The following is a 19,027-nucleotide window of genomic DNA, read 5'->3' as shown; positions in this document are numbered from 1 at the left end:
TGTAATTTGGTGGTAAGATGGAAAAATCTCATTGACGGATTGCATGTGGAAGAAAGGGAAAGAGAGGCATCCAAGATAATTCAGATTTCTGGTTTGAGCAACATGGTGAGTGGTGTTCCTACTCATGGGATGGGGAAGATTAGTGGGAAGTAAGGGTATGAACAGCTTTGGGGAGAAAATTAAGAGTTGTATTTTAGGAATGTTAAGTCTGATCTATGAATTATGTAAGTAGACATATCAAGTGGACTGGAGGAGAAATCTGAAAGCCAATTGGTAGTTATCATCCAAAGGAGTCCTTAAGTGCAAAAGTGGATGAAATCTCTTGGTGATACCATGTAGAGAAAAGAGAAGAGAGCTAGGGACCATTTCCTGAGGATCTTTCATGTTCTTAGGTCAGGAAGAAGAACAATGTAGAAAGAAGATTAAGAAAAGGATAGGCTATCCACAAAAGAATTTCGATTTCTTGGCTATAAATTTTCAGCCATAAATTTTAACTTTTAACAGAGGAAATTAACACCTCTGTTTCTCTTCACTTTTAATTCTTTACCTCTGAACTATATGTTATTTACAATAGACAGTTATTTTTCTTCTTGAAGTCATTTTTCTTGCACCTCTCTGACTTCGTACTTTAATTTGGACTGACCCTTCCTACCTGCACAGCTGTCATTCTGGTATTTCTTTTGATCATATATCTAGGTCAGGTCTGTTTTCTTGGGTCTCATATCTTAATGAAAAGCTGATGCCAGATTGATTTTTGTTCCTTCATAGGTATTCTGTCTCTGGAACTTTCAGAATTTTCTATTTTCCTTAATGTTCTGAAATTACATGATGCCATCATGGTGTGAAATGTTTTGGTCTCAAGACTTTTGTCTTTTTTTTGACTCTGGGAAATATTCTATTATTTCTTCAATAATTTCTCCCTCCTATTTTCTTTTTTTCTTTCTCTTTGATATATGTTTTAAGTAATATTAAACATTCTAGATTGATTTTGTTGTTGTTTTTTTGCATTCACATTTGATTTTTCTCTCAAAAATCCATCTCTTCATCTTTTCTGCTCTATGTTCTAGGCTATTTCCTTGACCTTTGCTTTCAGCTTTTCTGGTAAGTTTATTGGTAGTCATACTTTAAATTACTAATACTTCTTTTTTTTCTCTACCCTATTTCATTAGCAACTAGTTTTTTTAATCATGAGAATTGAGAAAATTCTTTAAAGATATTAATTTAAATTTTCTTTTAACTTCTTTTATATGTTCCTTGAATAATCTCATTATCCTTTGGGTCTTTTTTATTTGCTCCTCTGGTGTTTTTCTCTTATATTTATTTTTCTCCAACGTCTTGATGGCCCTTGATTGTTTATAACTAAAAGTTTAGTACCAGGCTTCTGTACATAGGTAACTGTCATGTGTTTTCTCTGTGTGTAGTCCTTTCCTCCACCTGTTCTCACCTGAATGTTGGGAGGAGGGAGCGATGCAGGGTAGAGCATACCTGGCAGAATTCTCCTTAGGGTACCTGGGGTATCAGAAGGCAGGCAGCCTTGGTCCTTCACCCAACCCTCACATTAGGGGGCTTTATTCTGGAGATGTCACCACCATACTGGAACAAGCATATAGTTCTAGATCTTCAGAGAGCAATTTCCCTATTTTTAACTTGGAGGTAAAAGCAGGGCGGTTAGGGGGATGTAGGGATGGTACTTGAACAACTGCTCTAGTAGGGTTCTTAAAATAAATCGCCTGATTTCTCTCAATTGCTACTCCCTGAGCCCAAGTTTAGAGTCTTGCTGTGATTTTGTGGGTTGGGATGAAGACAGATTCTGCCTTTTTTGCAGGTTTCTTTCTAGTTCTTATTGAGGCATTTGATCTAGTTTATTCTTTTTTGAAATTAATTAAAATATTTTGTCTACCATGTTTCATTCTTCCTTTTCTCAACCTGTTGTGAATTTATACCCACTACTTCAACATTGTGATTTGTTTATATGAGCGGAGAAGTTAATGTGTATGTTTTATCCATCATCTTGAACTTGCCATCTTGGTTTGCCATTCAACGTCTAAATCAAATATCACCTTTTTTAAAAGTCTTTTATAAATGCTGCAACTCAGTGTTCTCTTCCTTCTTTAATTACCTAAGAACTGTGTTAGTACTTCTTTCATGAAACTTATTGTACCCTTTGTACCTCATTCTACATTGTTATATTTATCTCCTTTCACTCCCTTCTTCTCTGTCTCCTACTTCAAGTCACACCTATACATTAAATTACGAGCAGTGATTATGAGTCTTAAATTACCATTAGTGAGCTCCTTTTAGGACCTCACAGTGGTATTAACAAAGTAAATGGCCAGTTAAATATGCAGTCACTTCAGAACATGGGGAGATACCATTGAATTCTTGGTTGGGGACAGAACTTGTGTTGCCTATTTTCAGAATTTGTTTTGTGTTAAAACAGGGTTAGCTGGAAAGTAAAGGACCATTGCATAGTGAAATTTAGAAGTCAAGAATTTGGTTTTAGACAAACTCAGTCACCTGTTGTTGAGTGATTGTGTTGCCTCATCTTTAAAATGGGTATAACAATCCCGCTTCCACTTCAAGTTGTGATAATAAGATAATGTATGAAAAAATACTTTGTGAAAGCTTGAAACACTCAACAAAATTCTGTTATTTTATTATTTATTTATTTAAATCTATAACATATTTTGTTAGGTAACTTACACAAACTGGGCTTTTAAATTGCTTTGATATCCTTGTGTCCAAGGTTCTGTATAAATGCAAGTCATACATTTCCCCATTGCATTCAATGTGTTAAATGAGTAATATTCATTACAAAACGTTTGCAAGTCACTGTTAGAGAATAGCTATATAGATATTAAATTAAAATTAACTACCCAAGAACAAACCCCTGGATCAGATGGACTCACTGCTGAATTTTATCAGACATTTAGAGAAGACAATACCTGTTCTCCTTAAAGTTTTCCAAAAAATAGAAGAGGAGGGAATACTTCCAAACTCATTCTACAAGGCCAGCATCACTTTAACCAAAACCAGGCAAAGACAACACAAAAAAAGAAAACTATAGACCAATATCCCTGATGAACGTAGAAGAAAAAATACTCAAAATATGAACAAACCAAATTCAAAAATACATCAAAAGAATCATACACCATGATCAAGTGGGATTCATCCCAGGGATGCAAGGATGGTACAACATTCGAAAATCCATCAACATCATCCACCACATCAATAAAAAGGACAAACACCACATGATCATCTCCATAGATACTGAAAAAGCATTCTATAGAATTCAACGTCCATTCATGATAAAAACTCTCAACAAAATGGTTATGGAGGGCAAGTACCTCAAAATAATAAAGACCATATATGACAAACCCACAGCCAACATCATACTCAACAGCAAGAAGCTGAAAGCTTTTCCTCTAAGATCGGGAACAAAACAAGGATGCCCACACTCCCTGCTTTTATTCAACATAGTTCTGGAGGTCTAGCCACAGCAATCAGACAATCAGATGACACAAAGAAATAAAAGGCATCTAGATTGGTAAGGAATAAATCAAACTGTCCCTGTTTGCAGATAACATGATATTATACATAAAAACCCTAAAGAATCCACTCCAAAACTAATAGAACTAATATCTGAATTCAGCAAAGTTGCAGGATGCAAAATTAATACACAGAAATCTGTTGCATTCCTATACACTAAAAATGAACTAGCAGAAAGAGATATCAGGAAAACAATTCCATTCACAACTGCATCAAAAAAAATAAAATACCTAGAAATACATCTAACCAAGGAAGTGAAAGACCTATACCCTGAAAACTACAAGACCCTCTTAAGAGAAATTAAAGAGGACACTAATAAATGGAAATTCATTCCAGGCTCTTGGGTAGGAAGAATTAATATTGTCAAAATGGCCATCCTGCCGAAAGCCATCTACAGATTCAATGCAATCCCTATCAAAATACCAACAGCATTCAACAAACTGTAACAAATAGTTCTAAAATTCATATGGAACCACAAAAGACCCCAAATAGCCTAAGCATTCCTGAGAAGGAAGAATAAAGTGGGTGGGGGGGGATCTCGCTTCCCAACTTCAAGCTCTACTACAAAACCACAGTAATCAAGATGATTTGGTACTGGCACAAGAACAGACCCATAGACCAATGGAACAGACTAGAGAGTCCAGATATAAACCCAAGCATATATGCTCAATTAATATAGGATAAAGGAGCCATGAGTATACAATGGGGAAATGACAGCCTCTTCAACAGCTGATGTTGGCAAAACTGGACAGCTACATGTAAGAGAATGAAACTGGATCACTGTCTAACCCCATACACAAAAGTAAACTTGAAATGGATCAAAGACCTGAATGTAAGTCATGAAACCATAAAACTCTTAGAAGAAAACATAGCCAAAACTCTCTTGAATATAAACATGAACAACTTCTTCATGAACATATCTTCATAGGCAAGGGAAAGAAAAGCAAAAATGAACAAGTGGGACTCTATCAAACTAAAAACTTCTGTACAGCAAAGGACACCATCAGTAGAACAAAAAGGCATCCTATAGTATGGGAGAATTTATTCATAAATGACATGTCTGATAAAGGCTTGACATCTAAAATACAGAAAGAGTTCACGTACCTCAGCAAACCAAAAGCAAATAATCCAATTAAAAAATGGGCAGAGGAGCTGAACAGACAGTTCTCCAAAGAAGAAATTCAGATGGCCAACAGACACATGAAAAGATGCTCCACATCGCTAATCATCAGAGAAATGCAAATTAAAACCACAATGAGATATCACCTCACACCAGTTAGGATGGCCACCATCCAAAAGACAAACAACAACAAATGTTGGTGAGGATGTGGAGAAAGGGGAACCCTCCTACACTGCTGGTGGGAATGTAAATTAGTTCAACCATTGTGGAAAGCAGTATGGAGGTTCCTCAAAAAACTCAAAGTAGAAATACCATTTGACCCAGGAATTCCTCTCCTAGCAATTTACTCAAAGAATATAACTTCTCAGATTCAAAAAGACATATGCACCCCTATGTTTATCTGAGCACTATTTGCAATAGCCAAGAAATGGGAGCAACCTTAGTGTCTAACAGTAGATGAATGGATAAAGAAGATGTGTTACATATGCACAATGGAATATTATTCAGCCATAAAAAGAAAACATCCTACCATTTGTAACAACATGGATGGAGTTAGGGGGTATTATGCTCAGTGAAATGAGCCAGACAGAGAAAGACAAGAACCAAATGATTTCACTCATATGTGGAGTATAAGAACAAAGAGAAAACTGAAGGAACAAAATAGCAGCAGACTTACAGAACCCAAGAATGAACTAACAGTTACCAAAGGGAAAGGGACTGGGGAGGATGGGTGGGAAGGGAGGGATAAGGGGATTAAGAGGCATTACACTTAGCACTTATAATGTAGGGAGGGCCCGGGGAAGGCAGTATAGCACAGAGAAGACAAGTAGTGACTCTGTAGCATCTTACTATGCTGATGGACAGTGACTGTAATGGGGTTTTTGGTGGGGACTGGATAATGGGGGGAATGTAGTAACCACCATGTTGTTCATGTAATTGTATATTAATGATACTAAAAAAATAAAGCCAGGGCAAGGAATTTTCTGAAAGAAAAAAAAAAAGAAATTAAGTTAAACTTATAATGTAGTTCCTGTTTTTTTGGAGTATAAATATAAAGTTCAGTGAAATATTTGAGTATTTTCTTGTTTTACTATTTTTATTGAATTTATATTTTCAGTTTAAAAATAAGGGGAATAAAAATTCTTGATTTGAGTAAACATAATCAGGAAGTAATTGAATTAATAAAGTCAGGAAATTAATTTTCTGTGTAGGTATTGAAAAATTTTATTTATGCTTTGGTGACAGAGCAATAGTGTGATCTCTGACTCAGTGCTTGGTAAAACCTTGAACATATTCTAGAACTAAAGTATTTTCCTCTTTTCAGTCTTAAAATTTTTCTGGGAGCTTTTTGGATTCATAGAATGATAGAGTAGAAATAGTACCTAATTCAAAGTCAGTCTAGTTCTGGCTCTGTCACTTTAAACAGCTGCGTCACCTTGGGTCTGTAATGCAACCTATTGTATATTGGTATCTTTATCTGAAACATAGGAGTAATAGTGATTTTTTAAGCTTGGTATACTGATTTTCAGTTCACAAAGTACTTATTTTAGGGTGTTAACTTCATTTTGAGATAAGAATCATACTGTCTTTTTCGTGGAAATTTTTGAGGCTTAAGAATATATTGTGTGTAAAGTAGTTTAAAAAGTGTAAAGTTCTGGATCTATTGCAGATACACTAATGATTCACTGCTTATTCATAATGTCATAATCCTGGTTACAGAGGCCTTGGAGAAGGTTCTGATACCGTCTCATTTCATGCTGGTGCTTCAATTAATCTTTCATGCTGATAGAAAATGGGAGCATTTAGTCTCTACCCAACACAGTCTACAATAGTCGGGTTTCAGAACATGCAAGAGAGTTGAGATTTAAATTTTATAGGATTGATAACTTCTCACTACTAAGTAATTAGTCATACCAGCATTTTATTTTAGCTAAATAGCTGTAGTAGCTATAGTAGCATTGCTGACATGGGAGCTGCAGGGTTCCCTGTGACCCACGGTTTTTTTCAAACTATTCTTTGACTGTAAATGATTTGCTGTATTTAAAACTTTTTTTTGCTTTAGTTTCTTCCCAAAATGTGCAGTTCTTCAGTTCTCCTTGTTTTTTCTGGTTTCTGCTTCTGTCATCTTTTGCTGATTGGTGAATTCAAATCCACTTTTAATAAATCTACATGACATTATTTCCCCAGAACTGGCTCCTTACCTTGTGCATCTGAACAGTTGCTGGGCCACAGAGAGGGTCCACGGGATTCAATTACGTTATTGGATGCTAAAGAATTGCTGAAATTCTTTACTTCAGATGGATTACCAATTGGAGATCTTCAACCTTTACAAATTCAAAAAGGGTAAGTGATAAACTTATAATTTCCAATTAGTTAAAAAAAATCATTTTCAAAATACATGGCATCTCATTTTCCCCCAGTTAATTGATGTCCTGTGACTGAAGCAAAATTCTTAAATTTGATCCCAGTGTTTATCATTTGGTCTTAATTCTCACATTTTATCTTAGTCAAATGTCCTACTGTTTTGTGGTATTTAGTGTAAGGGAAATAGGCATAATAAATGCAATCTAAGCATATTCCAATAGAAGTCTCTTTAGCTTCTACTTTGTATATAAAGGACAATACTTTTTAAGAAAAAATTATAATTTGACTTGCAAATATTTTTTAAAACTTCTCTTTCCTGTGTTACTCTTAAGTTTTGACTTTGCCACTATTTGTCATGACATTGTCAGTCATGCATAATAGTAGCAAAAAGCATAGGCTTTCAACTGAGGAGAAAGAGAAAGTGTAATAAAAATGCCTTTGAAACTATAACATTACCATGTAAGAAATCAGTGTCTACATGAATAATGTACGACTAATTTGATTTCCAAGTTAACTTGAACTAGGTTACTAGTTAATAAATCCGGGATGTTGCTGAAGTTGACTTAATTACAAATAAAACTGTAACATCAAATACTTGTGAGATTTGAATCATTTGTTCACTACCCAGCTTCTTTTAATTGTTAATCCATTATTTTGAAAACCTTCCAAAGGACCTTAGAAATTGTAGATCATTTTGATCATTTTTACAGAGTTTGTTTTGGCCAATATTAATTTTAAAAGTAAATTTTGGAAAGGATTTATTTGAAGATAGTTGTATCTTAAAAATAATGTAATGTTGGAGCATATTACCTTCATGTGCATTTTCACTAGAGACAGGGAGCCACCTTTGAAAATATGATGCTCTTCATAACCCTGGGTCTTAATGACTTCATGATCTTAATGATATAAAATTGTGTAATTTTAGAGTGATTTTCTTTTTCTCATAGTATTGAAAAATTTGATAGTCTTTTTTTGTAAGAATCAAGAAAATGAAGAAGTATATATACACATTTTCATCTATTTAGTTTTTGGATTATTGTCTTGCCAAATCATTAAGCATGATCTGGCAAGGTCAGATGGGTTTGCCAAAACTGAATTATGTAGGCTGGACTCTTTTTGACCAGAATGTCTTTCTAGATGCATTGTTATAAGGGAGATAGATGTAATTCTTTCTGTAGTTTATAGGTTACTTAGGAGAGTTTGATATAGTACCTTGATGTTAGTAAAGAACTGTATCATCAAATATATTTTCTATTTATGTTAAAACTGAAGGATGTGCTTTCATGGAAATGAGTAAAGAACCTATAGACTCTTAATTAAATGTCTGCCTATGCAAGGAACCACCTGAAGTGCTATATTAAACTAAACAAAGTGCAGGCATGATTCTGATGTATTACCAAAGAAATAATAAACATTGACAAAATACATATTTACTATAATGTTTCTTTTAGAAAGGACAAGGTGTGAGTAAAATTAAACAAAAATAGATAAAGTTGTTGAGAGGGACTGAAATAAGAAATGAAAGACAACATGGTAAAGGAAAGAAGTGAAATGCTTGGTTCCTAAATAATTCTGAAATATTACACAATTATTCACTTTAATAATCATTAAAATACTGGGGTCATTGCAATTTATAGGTGTTAATTTTTGTGAAACACTTTAAATGGATGCATTAGAATACAAATTCTGTTTTTTAGGATTCATTAATTATTGTATTTATGTCTTATGTATTTTAATGTAATAATATCACATGCTTATCATAGTACCCTAGATAATTTTCAGTGACAAATGAGCAGTTTTCATTACCAAAGCCATAGGGGGAAAAATGTCATAGCAAATTTATTTTTGGTGCTCTACTATCTACTTGCCTTTCTGTACACCATTTCCCAATCTGAATTCAAGCCCCTGATATTTCTTTTGTCTGTTTACTCTGTAAAGACCACTGTTGCTCAGTTCTCCTATTCCCATCTAATGTGTTTTGAGTTTCAGGAACATACTCAGGTACGTAAGGGCTGTGTCTCCTAACTCAGGCAGAGGAGGGCGCTGATTGGAATAACCAGGAGAGCTTAACCTAATGTAGACCTTCTTGCTGAGATTTTGATATATCCCTATCCCTGCAAGTTTGGGTGTGGGAGGGGTTGAGCATGAATATTTTATGTAAGCTCACCATATGATTAACTCTGACAAGCCACTGATTGAAAATCTGCTTCAGGAGATGTGAGGTCAGCAGTTGTCTCTACATCCATTGACCCTTAAAGTAGGCATCAAGAAGACTACAGTCTGGATCTCCCATGTGTTATAGTAGGAAGGAAATACTTCTTTTGGTTTCAGAGATTTGAGTTGACTTTAATTATTCTCCTGCAAAAAAAAGAATTTTACTAAATTCAAAACATTAGTTTACTACACCAAAAAAAAAAAAGAAAAAGAAAAAATCCTTCCAGATTAATGCTGCTTCTTGAATTTCCACTACAAATCATTTTTCATTCTTGATTTCTCCATATCTTACAATAGTTTTGTGAAATAAGTGACATTATAACTTCAGAAATTTGAGACACAGAAAATGTAAGTGATAAAGGTTTAACCTTTCTTGATTTCTTCATTATGCTTTCAGATGTAACTTAATTTTTAACCCATATAAGATTTAATTATAGAGAAATGAGCCAGATTTCATTCTTTAGACATTTCTGAATTTTCTCTTTGTCACTAAATAAAATTTAAATACAAATGAAAACCATTTTGTTTCAGGGAAAAGACTTTTATTCTGACACCAGAACTTAGTCCTCGGAAACTTCGGGTTTTACCTTTTGAAAAAGCCTCAGTATGTCATTATCATGGAATTGAGTAAGTTTCTTATTTAAACTTTACTCTTCTGTGTGTTCTTGATGTAGCTCATCTTTTGTAAGTGTGAAGAGAGAGTGTAATAAAATAATATACATTGAGTTATAGAGCCAGAGAGAAAGTAAGTCCAAAAAGCCTCAAAAAAGAAAGCAGTAAATACACAAATGGTTTCTTTCCTTTTGGGGAAAAAGAAAGTTATCTGACGGCTAGTCAGTTATATAGTATTTAAACATCACATTATTAGTTATTAGATATTTTAATCAAAATTATTTTGGTCCCTATGTTATAAATGTTTATTTTTACTACTGGTCATATTAATATGCTTTGGTCACTAATTATATTGTAATTGCTCAGAAACTGTTAGATGAAATGTGTTCCCATTTATAACATGTTAATTATGTATACATTTTCATAGAGTCTTAATTGACTAGTTTGAATAATATTTCAAAGGATTCTCTTACTTAAAGGTATTAGCAGTTTCTGAGGTCATGTATACATCTACTATTTTTGCAAGGACAAGAAATAGAATGATGGTGATATTTTATGGTAAATTTCAAGACTTTAGTGATGGATTTTGCAAAATATTTCACATTCTTAAAGCAAAATGTTACTTTATATTGATATTCCATAAGTGAAAATAGAAAAGGACTTGATTTTACCTTAATCTTTAATAAGCAACTTTATCTGTGAACAGCTGAAACATACCATTTTGACTAGCTTGTAAACTTGGTCTTTATTTCAAATAAACTTTAACAGTACTTTACTGACACTCATTCACTCACGGTCTAAAGATAGAAATGACTCTAGGACAACCATTTTTGCTCTTATAAAGCATGAAGTATAGGAGGGGAGAAAGAAATGCATGATTTTAGTATAAACAGTATTAAAATACAGATATGTAACTGCCCAGTGAATGGACAAATAAATACCAGGAACTACTTGAGAGAATTTCAGAGGGAGCATCTGAACTAAGATCTCTAGTTTGAAAGAATGAATAGGGGATTACTTGGCAGAGAAGGCAATATTAGGGGATGAATGAAGTACAGAGACACAGATTCTAGAAAGAGGATAGCATTTTTGTTTTTGAATAAGAGTAATAAGTATATTATAGTATAGTGGGACTAAATCATGAAATTGTGAAGGTCATTGTTGACATGGAAGGGAGACTGATCTTTATTTTTGAGGCAATAAAAAATCTTTTATTTTTAAAGCATGAGATTATATGCTTAGATTTCTGCCATTGAAAGAAATCTCACTGTATTTTGATAAATTGGGTTGAAGTATTTTAAGAAAGAGGTATTGAAGGACTAAAATTCAATCACAACAGTGAAAATAAAAAGAATAATACAATCACGAGAGCCTTCTAAAGAACTTAACAGACCAGTTTGATGTTGGGGATGTTAAGAGGTGAGGAAGGTCTTAGCAGGAATTTCTGTGGGGTTTCTAGTTTAGGCACATTAGATGGATGCCATTAAGAATTACAGAAGTAGTGTCCATCAGTAGATGAATGGATAAAGAAGATGTGGTACATATACACAATGGAATATTATTCAGCCATAAGAAGAAAACAATTCCTACCATTTGCAACAACATGGATGGAGCTAGAGTGTATTATGCTGAGTGAAATAAGCCAGGTGGGGAAAGACAAGTATTAAATGATTACACTCATCTGTGGAGTATAAGAACAAATAAAAAACTGAAGAACAAAACAGTAGCAGACTCACAGAACCCAAGAAAGGACTAACAGTTACCAAAGGGAAAGGGACTGGGGAGGGTGGGTGGGAAGGGAGGGATAAGGGGGAAAAAGGAACATTATGATGAGCACACATAATGTAGGGGGGGCACGGGGAAGGCAATATAGGACAGAGAAGACAAGTAGTGACTCTATAGCATCTTACTACATTGACGGACAGTGACTGTAATGGGGTATTTGATGGGGACTTGATAATGGGGGGAATGTAGTAACCACAATGTTGCTCATGTAATTGTATATTAAAGATACACCAAAAAGAATTACAGAAGGCCACCAAACAAGTCATTCTAGGAATGTTTAGGTTCCTTGCTATGTTTAAAGAAGATTTATTTCATTTAAAGAACATTAAATGTTTGACACTAAAGGCAAAGTACTCATTTTATTTTCAAGCATCAAAATTAAACATCACATTGAATTCAGGTGCAAGGAAAGATCCCTACTATCACCAATCTTTTCTTTTTTAAACCATTGTTCTGAATGTTCTGGCTAATCAATAAAAATAAGAAGGTCTGAAAGAGTTACATGTAGGAAAGAAGACCAAAAGAAATTTTGCTGGTTTTGTTTTTTGTTGTGCACAGAAGAGACCTGAAAGATATTTAAAAGTAGCAGACTTTGTAAAGTGGCTAGGGATAAAATCCATCCAAAGATCTCTAGTTTTCCTCAAAACCAGCAATTTCCAATTTTAAATATGATGAAAAAGATCCCATTCAAAATAGCAAAACCACAAATATTAGAAGTATTCTTGCAAGAAATGGAAAGTGGAAAAAATTGCAAATAATATGTATTAGGGGACATAAAAGCAACATTGATTACTTAGGAGAAATATTCCTTGTTTTTCTGTGGGAAGATTCCATGTTATAAAGGTGTTAGTTCTCCTGAAATAAGTGTAAATATTTATTATGATTCTTATTAACTTTGAACCTTTTGATGAAATAATTCTATAGTTTATCTGGTAAAAAACCTCCTCCCTTTTGTTTAAAGAATGTGATAAATTTTATCATATAACTAGAAATTTTATTATAAAGCTATTATAATTACAATGTGGGACTGGACTAAACAGAAAGTCTGACAAAAAAGCAAGAATGTGTAGAATTTGATCTGAAAGAGGAAGAATTTCATATCAGAGGGCAAAAAATAAAATATTCAGTAGGTAGTAGTGAGAACATTAAATAGTCAAACAAATAAATCAATTTAAAATGATTCTTAGTTCACACCACATATCAAAATAAATTCCAACTATATTAAGAATTAAAAGTGTAAAAGTGTAAAAAGTGAAAGGAAAGAATAAGCATAAATATAGGGGGAATTCATTCTCAGTATTGGGAAGTCTTATTTTTCTCATTCCAGCAGAGGGAAAAACCAGAACAGAAAACAATGATAGATTTTTCCTGATTCTAAAATAGCCATGTCAGTAATCAACAGAAAAAAAAATTAAAAGTAAGGATTAAGCTGAAGGAAAATTTTTTAACATAAATGAGAAGGTGAATTTCCTTTACAATTAAAGAATGTTTGCAAATCAATACGAAAATAAGATAAAATGCCCCTCTGGAAATGTTGGCAAAATCTTTAACCATTTGTTCATCAAAGAGGAAATACAGAAGACCAATGCATGAGCTTTTTAAATTTACATTCTTAGTGTGAAATCAAACAGTAGTGAGGATAAAATAAAGTCCTTTTGGTGGTAAAGGAACATGAGTAAGTCAACTCATATGAGCATAAATTGTTACAACCTGTCTGAATGGCCTCTCATTAACTTACCAAAAGTCATGCAAATGTTTATAATATCAGATTGATTAATTTAGTTTAATGAAAAAAATTACTATGTAAGGATATTTTTCGCAGTATTTTTTAAATTGAAAACATTGAAAACGATGTCTTACTGTAGGGCCTTTGCTAAATAAATTACAGTACATCCATAAAGTAAAATTTTGTGCAGCCACCAGAGTGGCTCAAGATTAAAAACTGATAAATATTGACAAGTATATGAGACAATCAGAACTTGCATACATTGTTGGTAGGAGAATTAAATGATATATCTACTTGAGAATAATATCTGACAGGTTCTTGTAAAACTAACCATGCACAGTCCCTGTGGCCCAGCAATTCCAGTACTAGACATTTTCCTAAAGAAGTGAAAACATAACTCTACAAAAAGACTTGTACAAGATCATACTGAGCAGTTTTATATAATAGTCCCAAACTGGAAGCAGCCTATGTGTACAGCAATTGGAAGATAGATAAACTGGTATGTGTAAAATAAGCAATACTATACTTCTCAACAGTCACAAGCAACAACATATTCATACATGCAAAATAATATTAAACTTTTGTCTGAGTTTAGAAAAATTGTTGCAATAAGAATTTGAGAAATTTTAAATGAACCATAGGAACTACCTACTTCCATAAGGAAATAAACAAATCTAGCTGACTTAGTTGTCTTTACTGTAAATACATGCTCCTTAAACTGAAGGAATTGAGATCAAACCAGAAAGTTATAGGAGGTGAGCACAGCGAATCCAGAAACATGGTGTTTTTCAAGATTTGGGTGTATAGTGTGGGAGCTGTTTATGTTCAACAGAGATTATGTTTCTGTTTGAAACAAAATTCAAGTGAAATCTTCAAGTAAATATGAAATTACAAAGAAAATTCCCTTATGTTGCTCTGAGCTTTTCCTGTACTAAGACAGAAGGAATATTTGGGAAACAAACTGCTCAACTGCAAATCAGTGTTTTTAAGGCAAAATGAAATATATGCACTGTTGGCTTGCTTGTTTTTTCACTTATCTATCCTCTCCTGGAATGTAAGATACCACAATTATGTGGTGCACTATTTTCTTTAACAACAAATTACTCTGATGTCAAGCTGTGACAACCAGATGGCCACATCAGCCTCCTGTTGCTTTGAAATTTCTTTTATTTATTCCAAGAGATTTGGCAGTTTCTCCTTTCCTGGCATTGCATGGTGTGTGCTAGGCAATATCTTCCATATTCTGTAGTTATAAAACAAACATAGCTTCATCTTCCTACAGGTATTTTCCTTTCTTAGGATGCATTAAGCATTTGGTTATTGTCTTGCAAGAAAATATGGAAGTGTAGTCATCATCTGACATAGCAAAGACTATTTACTTCTCTAATATCTAATATGCACCCTGCCTCTTTGTTTCTCTTGCTTTATTTGTAAAGTAACTTTTTGTTTCAGTGCCAAATTATAGTGTACGATTTGTATATATATAATCATTTTGAAGGTATTTTAAGTGGCAATTAAAATCAACATGCACAGTGTACATAATTCATTTGAAGGGATGACATTATGAACAGCTGTGATCAAGAGCTGTTATAACTGGAAGAAAAAATCTGTATCATAGAGTCAAATTCTTAGAGTATAAGAAAATATTCATTTGGAGTCAATTCATGCTTTTCTCTCAAACGTTCCTGTAGGCTGAAATAAAGCATTACATTGCTTCTTGCCTAGAACCTTTCTTAACATTCATGGTTCTTCATTTTTTTCTGGATTCTATCAGTTGCCCAGGCTAGAAATAGGACTCATCAGGAATCCTTAGGGTTGATACTGATTTTTAGTGAAATGTACTTCATTAAGAAATAGAGTAGAGAAAGAATGTTAAAGAATTAGAGGCCTAGGTTTTAATCACTGGTCTGCTTCCAGTTAACATTCTGACTCAGGAGTTCAGTTTTGTCCCCTGTTAAATTAAACCTTTGGGTTACATCAGAGAATTTTCTGTCCAAGTTATGCTTTAGAATCACCTAGACAGTCTAAATTAAGTAAATCAGAAACTGGGCATGTAGACCAGGTGTCAGTAGTTCATAAAAGCTCTTCAGATAATTCTAATGTTCAGCCAGGGGGATTGATCCCTGAGTAAGATGATCCTTACACTTTACATAAGAGCTAGTACACTAAATTGGTTAAAATCATCTCTGAAGTCACGAACCTGGGTCTAAATCCCGGCTGTGCTACATATTATCAGCATAGTGTGAGAGGTGCTGTGGTAGAAAGTAAACCTGATGATGGTATGCTAAGAGCAGCAGGATATTTGTTAGCTTCTGTGCTTGCATGTTCCAGGCTTTGATTCTGAGCGCTTACACATACCTATTCAAGGAACCCTCACAATAGCTCTTTGAGATAACTACCGTAAATCTCATTTTGCAGATGAGGCAATAGAAACATAGATAAAGTTAAATAATTTGGCTAAGTTCACAGAGCTTACAGAGTTCACAGTGATGAAGCTGGATTTAAATTGAGAAGTCGGAGTTCAGAGATCAAATATGCAAGTGTCACAAGAGAAAGAGGAGGTCCTTGACATCTCTATCAGGCAATCAGATGTTAGGATAATGATATACACTCCTTGGGAGTTGAACTAAAAGCTTATGGACGTAAAGTTCTGATTTTAGGGAGCATATTGGAATTTTACAAATGAAGAGGACTGATAACAGGTTTTGTTTTTATAGTCCTGCCATTGCATATGTGAAAACATTTGTTTGGTTGATGCAGCTATAGAAAGGAAGAAAGGAAAGAGTTTTCCAAGGTCATATATCTTATATGTGATTTTCCTGATATGCTAATTTGTTGTCCTTGACGTGGAGTGTCTTCAAGTGTAGAGACATTCACTGAGTTAACCTCTCATTGATTCCTTGGATCAGATTTAGTTAGAAACCAGCCAAACGGAGACAGCTGAAGTGTTGGAAGGAAAATCTTTACTCAGTCAAAAAGGTGGGAAGTGGCGCGACCTAAGAGAGAGGTCGTAACCTTTTAATCTTAAACTCTTTCTCCAACCTTTCAGGGCGCTCCTCTCTCTCTGAGGTCGCCTGCACGTCTTTCTCTTTAAGTAACTTTAAATAAAACCTTTACTCTGCTTCACTACTGTGTCTCCGCCCTTCAGTTCTTTGTCACGGCGGGGACAAGAACCAAGGAAAATGCACAACGCTTCTCCCCCAACATACTTGATGCCGTGCCTCGGATGGATTTCCATCCCTGTTAAGACAACTGACCTCTCCCACCAACAGATTTGGTGCTGCACAACTCAGATGGATTTCCAATCCCCGATTACAGTCCCTTGAGATTAAAGTCCTGTTGTCCTGAAAAATTCAAGCCCTTACCAACTGATAAGTCAGCCAACTTCCTGAGGCCAGTGCCTTATCGGAATATGCCACATCTATACATCAGTCCCAACAGGCTTTAAGAGAATGTGGACCCTCGGGTCATAGCCTGACCCACCAGAGGACAAGCCTCTTTACTGCCCAGGGACCCGAGTCCTCATCAAAGTCTGGAAAGATGGGTCACCCCAATCTCAATTGCAGCCTGTTTGGGAAGGACCCTTGCCTATCCTTATGTCCACCCCCTCAGCTGTCAAGGTCCCTAAAGTTGCCAGCTGGATCCATCATTCTGGTGTAAAACGGTGGGAAAATCCAGCAGTGCAAAATCATGAGACCCAGTGTAAGTCCGGGGAGAGTAAATCCCGGGGCAAAATACCTCTAAAAACCAAAATCAGTCAAAGAGAGAAATAAAGTTTAAAACCCGTTTACTGCTTACAAAAAAAAAAGGTGGGAAGTAAGTTTCAAAGAAAAAAATTCCAAATGTTCAGAGCTGTGTTTGGTGAGGCAGCTTAGAATGCTTTTATACCCTTTCAATATTTGTGTTGAAAATAAACTCGCCCTTTAAATAACGGAAGTCAGCATTTTGTGTTGTTACCTATCTGCAATGCTGAGGAATCAGAGGTTGGTAGAAATTTAAAGAGTATTAAAACAGCAACTGTATTATTTTGAAAATAGGCCAGAGGATTAATTTAATCTATGGCTTGAAATAGTCAAAGAGGAATCAGATTGTACTTGAGATTTTTTCATCTTCTCGCCATGTCATTTTAGCAGACTAGAGAAAACACTGAACTTGTGAGAGAAGTTGGCCATTCATTCAACCTTCCAACAATTTTAGGAAGTTAAGTAAGAACTTTTGAAGTAAATACTTTGCTGTTTCCTAATTGGCAGAGAAAAGCCCATTGCTGTCATGGACACTTTGGTTTTAATGATCTTTCTCTTGTTTAGATATTGCTTGGATGACCGAAAAGCATTAGAAAGAGATGGGGGATTTTCTGAACTCCAGTCTCGTCTTATTCGTTATGAAACTCAAACCACCTGCACCCGAGAGAGCTTTCTAGGGCCTTCTGTGCTGAGCCCTCTTCCATCTCCTGCAGTTTTATCAGAGCCTGGAAGTGTCCCTGACGGGGAAGCTTTACAAAGTGAGCTCCGGACCGAAGTATCCCGATTGAAAAGGAGATCAAAAGACCTGAATTGCCTTTATCCTCCAAAAAGGTGACATATTAAGTGTATAAAAATAGGATTTTGACAGAAAGTATTTTACCTCCCTAGAGTAATTTTTTTTTTCAGACTAGTCTTTCATATTTTTAAGTAGCTTTCTGCATAGATTTTAGATTAATTCCTTCATACCAGGAATTTTGTTTTTATTGTGAGCAGTTGGTGATCATGCTTTTAAGTTAAAGAAAGAAATGACTTGAAAAAACACAGTCTCTTACTTTCTATGCTAACGTACAGTCCATTAGCACAATGGATTGTGAAGTCTTTAAGGCATGGCCCACTGAGACCTCATCCAGTAGAAGAAGTGGTGGACCTGCTCTGAGGATGCTTGGGGACGGCAGTTTCCTCTGCTCTTCCCTCTCATCCCACTGCTTCCTGCCTGCTTTGGCCCCTTGAACAAAGGGCTTTTTGAGGTAGGATTTTAAAACTGCCTGTTTCATATAAAATATGACCTTAAAACCATGTAATAATACATTACATGAAACTTTTCCGGATACTTTTTTTGCTAGCTAAATGAAATATGCAGATACATGAATAGAAATTAGAAATTTATAAAACAAGCACTCTACTCTCTATTGAATTTGTAGTAATCTTAAGAACCTTTATCCAATTTAGGTCTTTGTCATCTAAAGCTAGCCTTAAATTCTTATTGTATGTATGTGTTTCCAAAAGTATGAAGTATGTTAAACTGAAACTTTCAAATCTCTTTTTGAACAGTTAAAAATATTAGAATACTATTCCCTTGATATGGAATACTTAAATTATTTTCATGAAGACTTTACAAATTTATGGTACTTTCTACATCTGATAAAGCTGAAAAGTAAATCCATTAACATTTAGGATACTGTGTTTCGTGACAGAATTTCTTATTTCTGACTTGTGTCATATTAGTCTTATTTCTTAGTTTTTTATGACTAATAAAAAGGCATGTGTTCCAGAAAAGAAAGTACACTGTACGTGTGGGTTAGCAGAATTGAAATATGGGCCCTATCTTGTAAAAGGAAATGTAAACATTTTAGGAGGATTGAAACAAGAACCAATTTTGTGATTTTATTTGTATTTGTTTAAACAATGTTGTTT

At 34.6% G+C, this 19,027-nt stretch overlaps 1 protein-coding gene across 3 annotated transcripts in view; it reads left to right on the top strand.

Moving 5' to 3' along the window:
• MTBP (MDM2 binding protein) overlaps positions 1-19,027 on the top strand; it is a 77,966-nt gene that overhangs the window by 53,020 nt on the left and 5,919 nt on the right. For all 3 annotated transcript variants that reach the window (XM_057497790.1, XM_036876422.2, XM_036876421.2), the window contains exons 16-18: positions 6,857-7,012; positions 9,779-9,874; positions 17,678-17,944. In XM_057497790.1, the coding sequence (XP_057353773.1) occupies positions 6,857-7,012; positions 9,779-9,874; positions 17,678-17,944 (519 nt within the window). The remainder of the gene's footprint in view (positions 1-6,856; positions 7,013-9,778; positions 9,875-17,677; positions 17,945-19,027) is intronic.

This window comes from Manis pentadactyla, chromosome 3 (assembly GCF_030020395.1).
Source record: "Manis pentadactyla isolate mManPen7 chromosome 3, mManPen7.hap1, whole genome shotgun sequence".
In the NCBI taxonomy this organism is placed as follows: domain Eukaryota; kingdom Metazoa; phylum Chordata; class Mammalia; order Pholidota; family Manidae; genus Manis; species Manis pentadactyla.
The sequence above is the reverse complement of the archived record's forward strand: the minus strand, read 5'-3'. Positions and strand labels throughout refer to the sequence as shown.